Below are 12,049 nucleotides of genomic sequence, written 5' to 3'. Positions count from 1 at the left end.
TGACCTCATGGAGAACTTGAATGTGAAAGCTGAGCATATGCATTACATTGTAGATTCTGGAAATAATAAAATAAGCACAATTTAATTATCCTACCCTGACAGATTAAGAAGGAAATAACACAAAAGCCTGACAATCTCAAGGACTCCTAGATGCGATTGCCATGGTTCCAGCACAGCTCTGTCTTTCTTGTACTTTATCTCAATAGCTATGAGATTTGATTTAACGACAGGTAAAAAAGGGAGTGTGTGGTAAAACTTTGGTTAACTAGAACCCAACTAGCGGAGGTTTTTCTCCTCCCTTGATTGAGAAATACTGAAAAGACTAAACAATAACCCATCATGGATTTGTTAAAAAGGAAAAAAAACAACAACATCTAAGGTATGTATTCAGTGTACTCTCTTATAGTAGTAGTAGTTCTTAATTTGCTGGTCAGTGCCAGGGCTTATGGCTCTAGCTTTGTCCTTGGTTCTTTGGGGAAACTCATTCAGATTCAACAAATATTTATGTAGTTAAACACAACCTCTCCTCCTACTACCATCACTGCCTTGTGTGTTTTTCAATGAAACTATGATCTATGTCATGCAGGGTTACCCAACACAGACAGATCATAGTGGAGAGTTCTGACAAAAGTTGAGCCACTGGAGAAGGAAATGGCAAACCATTCCAGTGTCTTCATCAAAAAACTCCCATGGACAGTACTAAAATAATAATAAAAAAAAAGAAAATGGAATAAAGCAGAAGAGATTAAGAAAAGGTGGCAAGAAGCTATACAAGATTTTAACACTATGAATAACCATGAAAGTGTGGTTACTGTTATAGAGCCAGACATCCTGGATAACAAAGTCAAGTGGGTCTTAGGAAGCACAGTTAACAATACGTCTAGTGGAGGTGATGGAATTCCAGCTGAGCTATTTAAAATTCTAAAAGATGATGCTGTGCAATTGTTTCTTACATTTGATATGCCAGCAAATTTGGAAAACAAAACAGTGACTACTAGATTAGAAAAGATCAGTTTACCTCCCAATCTTATTGGCAATGCCAAGGAATGTTCAAATTACTGAACAATTATGCTCATTTCACATGCCAGCAAGACTCTGTAAGCTAGGTTTCAGCAATATGTGAACCAAAAATTACCAGAAGAACAGGCTGGTTTTGAAGAGACAGAGGAATTAGAGACCAAATTGCCAACGTTCCCTAGATTATGGAGAAAGCAAGGGAGTTCTAGAAAACATGCAAACAAACATCTATATTTCTGTTTAAATGACTACACTAAAGCCTTTGATTGTGTGAATCATAACAAAATATGGCAATTCCTCAAAGAGATGTGAGTACCAGATCATCTTACTTATCTTTTGAGGATCCTGTATGCAGACCAAGAAGCAATGATGCGAATGTGAAACAATTGATCAGTTTAAGATTGGAAAAGGAGTATGACAAAGCTTTATATTGTCACCTAATTTATTTAACCTATATTCAGAATATAACATGTGAAATGCCAGGCTGGATAAATCAAAAGCTGGAATTAAGGTTGCTAGGAAAAATGTCAAGAATCTCAGATATGGAAATGATATAACTCTGATGGCACAAAGTGAAGATGAATTAAGAAGACTCCTGATGAAAGGGAAAAAGGAGAGTATAAAAGCTGGCTTGAACCTTAACATTAAAAAAAAATCCTAATATCTGGCAACTGGTCCCATCATTTCTTGGCAAATAGAGGGAGAAAAAAATGGAAGAAGTGTCAAATTTTAAATTCTTGGGCTCAAGATCACTTGCAGACAGTGACTGTAGCCATGAAATTAAAAGATGCTTGCTTCTTGGAAGCAAGACTATGGTAAATCTAGGCAGCATACTAAAAAGCAAAGACAACACCTTGCCAACAAATGTCTATATAGTCAAAGCCATGGTTTTTCCAGTGTGAAAGCTGAATGTCACAGGATCAAGGCTTTTAAATTATAGTGCTGGAGAGAGTTTTGAAAGTCCCTTAGACAGCAAGGAGATCAAAGCAGTCAATGCTTAAAGAAATAAAGTCAGGCTAATCACTGGAAAGTCAAAAACTGAAAATGAAGATTAAATACTTTTGCCACATAATATTAGATGGGAGTCACTGGAAAAGACCATGATGTTGGGAAAGATTGAAAGTAAAATGAAAAGGGGACAGAAGAGGATGAGATGGATATATAATATAATGGAAACAATGAACAATTACTTGGACAAACAGAGAAATAGTGGAGGGTAGAAGGGGCTGGTGTGGTAATGATTCATGGGGACATAAAAAATCGGAATGACTGGACAACAACAACAAACACAAAGATGAAACAGATCCAGTTTTTGAGAGTCTTACATTCTACTTGGTGAATATAACATATACACAGATCATTTGAAAGGGAGAGAACATTAGCAGCTAGAAGTACTGGTAGAGGCTTCACAATAGAGGTGGCAGACACCAGAACTGACTGTGAAGAAAGAAAAGGATTTTGAGAAGAAGAGATAAGGTTGGAGTATATTATGGGCAGGGTCAACTCCACAGAAATAGGAAAGAGATTATCAAGATCAGGAACAGCTTGTTGTACAGTTTGGCAAGAACAATGTGTGAAGAGAAGCAATGTGAAATAAAGCTAGAAGGGGAAGTGGGAACCAAACTGTGGTAGGACTAAAAGGACAGGTGGAAAAGTCTATATTTTATGCTCAAGATAATGGGGAACCACTGACAGTTCTTGAGTCAGGAAGTGATGTGGTTAGACCTGTCCCCTAGGAATATTATTTTGGCAGCTATATGGAGGATGGATTGGATAGAAGAAGGAAAAAGAAAATCAGGAGACTATTCTAACAGTTCCAGTAAGAGGTAATGAGTGCAAAAAGTGGTCATGTGAATAGAAGGGGACTGATATACTATGGAAGGAGAACTGATAAGGCTTGGCAACTGATTGGATATGAGGAAGAATAGGGAAGATCCTGTTAGCATTAACACTGGGTTTATTAGCCTGGGTGACAGAGAGTGATCTCAAAAGAAACAGGATAGTTGGTTTTTTTTTTTTTTGGGGGGGGAGTGAATTAACAACATAATTTGCTAACATTTATATAGTGCTTTAAGGTTTAGAAAGCACTTTATGCAGTCTATCTCATTTGATCTTTATATGAGGTTCCCATTTTACAGATGAGGAAACTGAGATTATAGAGGGCTAAGTGACTTGTGCAGGGTTCAATTTTATTAGATGCCTGAGGCAGGATCTGGCATGGGGTCTTCTTAACCCCAAATCCAGCACTCTAACTTCTGTGTCATGTAGCTGCCTATAGGAGATGATCACTTCAATTTGGACGAGTTTGAGATGCTGCTTGGGCATTTAGATGGTTCTAGTCAATTGGTACTTGAAGATGTGGGACTAGAATTGAGGAGCAATAAATTAGGTTTTGGATACACAAATTTTGCAATCATATATATATAATGTTAATTTAATCTCAATGAGATCACCAAGGAGCTTAATGTAGAGAGAGAAGGCAGCTTGGTATAGAGTTTTTGGGTACTTAGATGGTTGGGATACTGGCATTTTAAATATCTATACAATAAAAGGAAGGAGTAGAGTCAGGTCTTCGGCTCACTGACATTTGTCTAAGGTGGAAGGAATAGGTATGGTAGGAAACCACTGGAATCCTCCCTCCCCGTCTCTACCCACATCTCTCTCCTTTTAGTAGTTTCCTTTTCACAATTATGGTGGGATGAGAACAGGAACAGGAGCTACGGTAGCAATCTCCCCCCTTCATCTCCACAGTTCTGTTTCCAACGGCTTTTTGGTAGCATTTCCTTTTCAGCACCATTCCCCCACCTTTCCTATCAGCAAGCACCACTCCTGTCGCTTCTATCAATAGTAAATCTGTAGATAAAGAGAAAAGCTTCTACTTACCACTCTGTACCTTCACTATCTACAATTCCACACTGGGACAACTGATGTTCAGAACAACAAAACCAATAAACTACAGAAAGATTAATCATCAAAGTAATGTGAAATTATGTTCAGTAAGCTATATTTATGAAGGGGTCGTCTAAGCTTCACTTTATCAGAAAATTCACTTAAAAAGAACATCTCACTTCTAAAGTATTCCAGTAATTTAAGGTTTTACTCTACATGCTAGCAGGACATCTGGGGCTGAATTAACTCTTTAGTTTGCTGGTGTTTTTTAAAGAAAGGTACACTAATCTATTGATGGTTTCTAGCAATTGGAAGGGGTTAATGCTAAAGGAACATAAAATGCACTCCTCCTTCCTTTTCCCACCCCCAACCCCCATGACAGAAAAGAATTAATTTCATTTTAATAAAGGTTTTTAGTATCCAGAGAACACCCTTGCATAGTTGAGGTCAATTTTTAGGCTTGGAACATTTGATAGGTCTTGATTTATTTGGTTTTAATTTTTTTCCTACAGTTTTTATTTCCCAATTAGTAGCAATAAATGTCCTCACACATCTCCTCAAGCACAGCTTCCAACAATGAATGCCAGGAGCAGACCAAAGATCGGCCAGCGAGGGCTCTGGGAGAAGGTGTGCCTGGCATAGGGCCTCTGGAAAGGATTACTCTTGGATATGGTGGTACTGACCTAGCCAGAAGCAAGAGTCTATCCACAGAAACCACTTCATAAAAAGAATAGAACCCCACATTTAGCTAGCAAAAAGAAAATCTAAGCCATGGTAAATGCAGAGAAATACATTTCAAATAAAAGTACACAGCAATCCCATTCTCTTCCTCATGGAAGCAAAAAGACTTAGAAGAAATGCCACATTGGGCCAGAACAGATGGACTGTCTACTCCAATGTTTGGCTGTGATATTCTGGCAAGCATGATGTGGACCTCTAAATGCTATAGACGTGCCCCAAACATCCATAATTTCACCATGTATGAAATTATTGTAAGGAAATGTGATTTTATCAGAGCAGGGAATCACCTTGATAAATATAGATTGCATTTCAACACAACGATGACTTTGAAGATAAGTATTAGGCAACTGATCAAGGTATACAGAGGTTAAGTGACTTGTCTAGGATTAAGAACTGATGTAGGATTCAAACCCAGGGCTTCTTGCTTCCAATTTCAATATTATTCACTAGTTACATCTTATAATCTGCTTCCAATTTCAATACTATTCACTAGTTACATCTTATAATCTGCTTATGATAATCAATTAGATATTCACCATGAATTAATTTTTTTGGTTCTTTTAATATTTTCTGCATGTTATAGTTATTAGGACTGAAGAGTAAATAAGATCTTCATTTGCTCCAGTATTTGTACTGGTGTAGTCTTTCCAAGGATGGCTTCCTGAGGCTCAACTTGACTGCTGGATTGGCCAGATATGACAAGGGTCAAAATGTGATAGGAAAAAAAAATGTTGATATAAGGAATAGTTTTTAACAGCTAGAGTCTGATAGCAAAAAGAAAATCCTTGACTGACTTTGTTCTTTGTGGCCAAAGACCAAAAAAGCATGCATAAAAATAATAACTGAGTACTTGAGGTGCTAAAATTTTAAGAGGTAGCATGAACCTTCTAAATGCACAAAACAAGGGCAAGTCATTTGTCAAAAGGCTTGCTTAATATAATAACAAAACCAGCAATCAAATTTTTATTTTGAAACTATGTTTATGGTGGCAATGAAGGCAGATTTCCATGAAAAATTAAGGCACGTAATTTTTTCTTAACAGATGCTGATACAGGTATGTTCTGGTTAAACAGTACGCTAGCATTCAGTACCATACCCTTGATTTTACAGTGATTGCCATGAATTAATTTAATTCCATCTGTAAGCTAAAATCAGATCAGAGGTCTAATGTTGCTGCAGGCTACACATCTGTTTAATCATTTTTGGATACAACAGCTTGCAAAAGTTCAGGCTTAAAATTTGTTTAATACTTAAGAAATAACATTAGCCTTGTTCAAAAAAATCTCAGCTAGAATTATGAAATTGTAGTACTTTCTCAAACATCAACAGGAAAGCCAGCATGGGCAACCTAATTCTGTATCTTAATTGTAAAATTTTGGCAAAAGTCTTATCTGCCTATTATGGAAGCCCGTGTGTATGTACACTAGCCTCTGGTGCTTGTATTTTTTATTTTCAGGATCAAAACTTGAATCTCTGTTTTAAATAATTGTTTCATTTAAGCAAATTACAAAAAAAATATTTTTAAAGAAACGTCTTATAGCTGGAAGAAAAAAGTAACAAGGGGAAGATGGGGGGAAAGGGACATATGTCTCCAAACACTCAATCTTAAAAAAAAAATCTATGGATAATTAAATGAAAAACCTAGAAATGTCATATTTCATGGAAAATTATACTACACTGAAATCTCCTTTTAGTCTCTCATCCTTCTTTTTATAAGATTAAGATTTAGGAGTGAAACTACTCAGTCTCAGCACAGTACTCCATAACTATTATTTCCTCTTCTATCACTCCTAGCAGTGCTAAATCCTTTAAGTCCTTTCCTAGAAGGCTCTCCTTTTACTTGGGCAATTCTAGCAATACATAGTCTGCTCACCCCTCACCCTCTTTATGCTGGATCTCACTTATGTCTAATACGGCAGAGTCAGTCTTTTTTTTCTCCTCAAATCTTCCAAAGAGTATTGTGGATGGTAATTCACTTGCGTAATTGGCTCAAGAGATGAAAATCTTGTATCGGTCTCTCTTAGCCACTAATCTATCCAGCTGACTGCAAGCCTAATTGGCAGCTTGTTTAGTAATTTGGCTCCTAAAGTGTTGTATCGATGTTGGATAAACAGCCAATGGAAGGGGAGGTGATACATGCTGGTTCCCTTATAACAGTGAGAGCCGTCAGTCTCCCTTTCTCCTGACCCAGGATTTAGAAAGCATTTTGTGTTTCATGCCTACCTGCTCTTTCTACTGCTTCTATTGTACCAGCAGGGCCATAGAGGGTTTGTTTTGTTGCAAGATATAAATCTACCAGTAATATTATTAGAACTGTAAACTAATACATATATATGCTCTACATCTGTGATCACTAATGGAAGAACATGGGTTTCTGTACACCAGTAAATAGTCAAGGAGTACTATTAATAATTTCTTCAGATGTAACAAAAACAGATACCAAAATTCAGACAGGAGCAAGACATGTTATGCAGTATTCCTGTCAAATTTGTTATTAACTATTTCATTTTTTGATAAAATAAACATTACTAACAAAGCTATTATGAATTTTTATCATGTAGGAATTTTCAAGTTCAGAAAAATATCTTCTGAGAATGTTCAGCATTTACTTTTAATTAAGGCATATTCAATCTAAAATTGGTAGCTTTTTGGATGGAAGGGCTAAAGATATTGAAGAGTCTTTCAATGTAGTTTGAATTTTTGCAGTTCAGTAACCAATGACTGTATGCTAAAATGGTTTTTTTTTTTTTTTAGGAAACATTATCAGACATAATCTGGCATTGTGGTAATTGAACAACAGGGTTGTTTTGATCAATCACAGCCTTTCAGACAATCAAGCGACCTGGTAAGTCATTTAAACTAGTCCTTTCATTCATGAGATGAGGCAAGGCGATTCCTAGAGGCTAGGAGGTCTGCCAAAGGTCATCCGCTGTTGGACACTAGAATCTCTGTCTCCTAACTTTCGGGGGATTGTTCCTTCTACTATCTCATTCTTCCATTCAGTCATTTTTGTTAATAGAGAAAAATCAGAAAAGCACAGAGAACAATCACATACCATGTATGACCAATTTTCAAAGAATTAAAAAACTCACATTAAAATCGTATTGAACAAAATGTAACCTTTCTTGGATGTTTCAGAACGATGTTATAGGTGCTTCAGGGCTATCAATATGAAAATCAGTTATCTTGTATCATAGATATGTGTGAGTGCTGGCTAATAAAAAAAAAAAACCTGATTAACAGGTTGTCAGATAAACCAATTTCTAATTTCTTAAATAATACATGGCTATTGAGAATTGGGCAGCTAGGTGGTATAGTGGAGAGAGTGCCAAGACTGGAGAAAGGAAGACTAATCTACCTGAGTTGACATTTGACCTCAGAAACTAGCTGTGTGACCTTGGGCAAGTCACTTAATCCTTAGTTCCTCATTTGTAAAAAAATAGCTGGAGAAGAAATGGCAAACCACTCAAGTTTCTTTGCCAAAAAAACCCCAAATGGGTTCATGAGGAATTGGACATGACTGAAACAAATGAACAACGATTGAGAATTGCCTATTAATACCTATTTTACCCAGGTGTGCAAGACATCCTTTGGGTTCTTGCAAGTTATTCCAGGAAAGCACAAGCTCTGGCAGCTCTTACCAAGTTGGAAAGATATGAAATACAAGTCTGGTGTTGGACTATGTATTAGCTGTCTAAGGAATCATAGAGAATTAAAGAGTCTCTGAGTTGGAAGGGACCTCAAAGGCTGACCACTCCAACCCATGCTTGAAGAAAGGATCTCCTCTACCATATGTCTGGCAAGTGGTCACCTAGCCTTTGTTCCAGTAAAGGGGAATCAATTGCCTTCCAAGGCAGCCCACTCTGCTTTTAAATAGGTATACATATTACAAAGTTTTTCCCTCTATCAAGGCTAAATTTCCCTTATTATTAATGAGCCGCTTGTTCATTACTCTTAGTTCTTTCCTCAGCAGATGAACAGAGCAAGTTGAATCCCTCTTTCATAGACAGTCCTTCAAATACTTGAAGAAAGCTGTCATAAGTCCAGTAAATTATCACTTCTCTAGGATAAATATCCCCAGTTCTTTCAACTAATCTTCATATAGTATGATCTCAGGGACCTTCCCGATCCTAATTGTTCATTTCTGGAAGCTATCAGTGGTGGCACCCAGAATTGAACACTCCACTCTAGATATCATTTGACCAGACAAAGTAGAGTCGGCTAGTCCTTTTTGAGTACATGTACATGTACAGATACATGTAAGGGGGCCTAAGATAACACTCACTTTCTGACTGCACATCATTGACTTATATTGGGCTTGTAGTACACAAAACTCTCTCTAGAGGATTTTGAAATCAACTTCTTCAAGGATAAAACTTTAAATTTATCACTGTTCAAATTATCTGATTAGAATAACTTAGATTTATCCAGCTAAATTTAGAGAAGCTTATCATCCATCAGAAGACTGTTCACAGGCAGGATGATGACCTCTCCAGACATAAGAAAACTCAAAAAGAGTAACTAAAGGGTATTGGAAATTATAAGCTTCATTAACAGAAGTACTCCCACTGACAAAATCATAGATCCTTGGAAGATAACAGATTTTGAAGGAAGGAAATATTTTGACATTACTATAGCAGATTAAAATTACTAGAAAGAATGAAAAAATTGGCTTGATAATTGAGAATATTTTTATAACTTGTAGGCACCCAAATCAAGTGCGTATATATCAGGCACTGAGGTGGTTCAGTGAATAGAATGTGGGACTTGGAGTCTGGAAGACCTGAATTTAAGTTCTACCTTAGACACTGTGTGACCCTGTGTAAGTCACACAACCTCTCTGTCTTACTTTCTTCAACTATAAAATGTGGATAATGGTCCCCTCACTCACAGCATTACTAAGGACCAAATGAGAAGACATATAGAGTGCATCGTAAACCTTAAAGTGCTTTTTAAATGCTATTATTACAAGTAGCTGATGAGATCGTGAAGTAGTATAGAGGGAAAAGAGAAGAAGGCCCAGGGCAGAATCCTGAGGGACACCTACAGTTACAGGGTATGATCTAGAGGAGGATCTAGCAAAGGAGACCAGAGAAGTAGAAGGTCATATAAGTAGTAGAAGAACCAGGGGAAAGTGGTGTCCTAAAAACCTAGAGAGAAGACAGTAACAAGGAAGAGAGAGTGACCAACAGTGTCAACGGCTGCAGAAAGGTAAAAGATTGAGAAAAGGCCATTGGATTTGGCAGCTAAAAGATCGCTAGTAATTTTGGAGAGAGCAGTTTCAGTGGAGTGATGAGGTCTGAAGCCAAACTTCTAACCTAATGGGGTTAAGAACCCCTAAGAGGGTTAATAATAGAGTAAGAATAGAGAAATTGAGGCATCTATTACAATGGCCTTTTTGAAAAATTTAGCTGTGAAGGGCAGAAGAAATATATAGGGACGATAGTTATCGGGGATGGGAATATCAAGTGAGGGTTTTCTTCGGGATAGAGGAGAAACGGTCATGTTGTGTAAGCAGTAGGAAATGAGTCCGTATAGAGGGAGAGACTGAAAATAAGTGAAAGAGTGGGGATGACAGAAGGAACAATTTGAGGAGTCAGGATGGAAGGAGACTGAACAAATAGAGGGGTTAGGCTTGGTAAGGAGTAAGGTCACATCATCATGTGAGAAGAGGTGAAGGAAGAGACAGTGGCAGAAGGCAAGAATGATAAGAGACAAGGAAGAGAGGAGGAGAGGGAGTTCATGGTGAATGGCCTCAATTATCTTCTGTAAAATATGAGGCAAGATTCTCACCTGAGAGAGTAGGGGGAGGGGAAACCATAGGACTTTTGAGAAGAAATGAAAAGATTTGGAAAAGTTGCTGTATATTAGTGTTTAAAAGGAAGTAAATGATCAAAAATCGGGCCTCTGTAGAGGCTTGAGGTTGACTTCTTAGTTTCAGGATTTCTTCTTTGCATGTTTGCTATTATAAATAATAATTTAGTGTCCACAAGAGGGAAAAAAACTCCATAAGGTTAAAGAATGATCAATTTGGTGTTTTTCATTGAATGAAACTAAGGAAACTTGGAAATCTTGATAGCTTGAAGTGAGCAAACTAAAAATTTTTAACAAAGATGTGTAAATGGGTTGCAAACCCATACTACCCAAAAGTACATGAATAAAGGAAGCAGGAATTGAAATCTTTTTACATGGGAGTGAAGGGAAAAACATACCATTAAGATTTTATTGCTACAAGATGTCTAAAATAAGGGTATGTTTTTTTTCAGATTATCTTTTTCTAAATTTATTTTGCAAGGAAATGAAGACAGGATGAAGGCAGAAGATAAACAATGAAGACAGAATCTCTGCTCACTTTTGGAAGCATTCAAAAACTGAGGCCTGATGAGGCTTTCTTGAAGAACACAGATTTAGTGTGGAAGGTCTCAAATTACTATGATGTCATTACTTGACTTAAAGAACATCTATTACAGTTCTTTGATATTTTTAGAAAGAAAAGTCAGAATCAGCAAAGTATATTTTTGTAAGTTATCTCTGATTTCATTTGGAACCCACTGATTGTTGAGATCTGCACTCTTCTAATTCTCTCTGCCCATTCGCACTTTACCTCAGTCAGGTGCTCTGATTATCTACTCCCAGGGGCAAAGCCCAGGTTAGCTACTAGTCCTGCCTCAGAAGGAACCTTATAAATCCCTGGGCGTAAAAGAGCGTCTCAGTAATTAAAGTCCTTTTCAGGGCTGCTTATACTTGATATCTGAGTTTTAAAAGTTCATTGAGAACTCTTGGTTTTTGACAGAGAAAAAGCCTATTATAGTCATGGAAAGCATATGGGACTTTAGAGGCAGAAGACCTGGACTCCTAAATATGTCCTAAGCCTTGTGACCTTGAATAAGTCACTTCTTTTACCTGTGCCTCAGTTTCCTAATATATTTTAAAATGATAGGATTGGAATACATAATCTCAAGCAGTTGAGGAGCTACTTATAGACATGGAGATAGTAGGTATATTAAAAAAGCAGAGTTAGGATCAAAAACAAACTGAACAGGTTAGAATGATGGATGGATTTAAGTAAGAAACCATTTTATAGGGAATAAATATAAGATTTTATTCTTAGGTTCAAATTAGAAAAGTACAGAAATGGAGATGTGGTTAGACAAGAGTTTGTGAGAAAATGATCTTGGAGTTTCAATGGATTACAATCTCAATATGACAGTGTGACAGTTAAAAACACCACAAACTGACAGGCAGTGACCAGAGTGAAGGAGGTGATGGTATTGTGTAGCATTGTGTTCCACTTTGGGTGCCACATTTTAGGCATGACAGTTACAAGTTGGAATAGGTCCAGAAGAAAGCAACCAGGGTGTGTGTGTGTGTGTGTGTGTGTGTGTGTGTGTGTGTGTGTGTG

The 12,049-nt window shown here is 37.2% G+C and overlaps 1 protein-coding gene across 4 annotated transcripts in view; it reads right to left on the bottom strand.

Moving 5' to 3' along the window:
* Window positions 1-12,049, bottom strand: part of GPATCH2 (G-patch domain containing 2) — a 258,389-nt gene that overhangs the window by 3,801 nt on the left and 242,539 nt on the right. Inside the window, exon 10 of one of the 4 annotated variants that reach the window (XM_069066022.1) lies at window positions 5-56. The exons of the other annotated variants lie outside the window; for them this stretch is intronic. Within the exon in view, the coding sequence (XP_068922123.1) occupies window positions 43-56 (14 nt within the window). The 3' untranslated portion in view covers window positions 5-42. The remainder of the gene's footprint in view (window positions 1-4; window positions 57-12,049) is intronic. 4 annotated transcript variants of the gene reach the window in all.

This window comes from Petaurus breviceps, unplaced genomic scaffold (genome assembly GCF_028583685.1).
Source record: "Petaurus breviceps papuanus isolate PSGF00001 unplaced genomic scaffold, PetGlider_PUasm1.0 90702, whole genome shotgun sequence".
Taxonomy (NCBI): domain Eukaryota; kingdom Metazoa; phylum Chordata; class Mammalia; order Diprotodontia; family Petauridae; genus Petaurus; species Petaurus breviceps.
The sequence above is the reverse complement of the archived record's forward strand: the minus strand, read 5'-3'. Positions and strand labels throughout refer to the sequence as shown.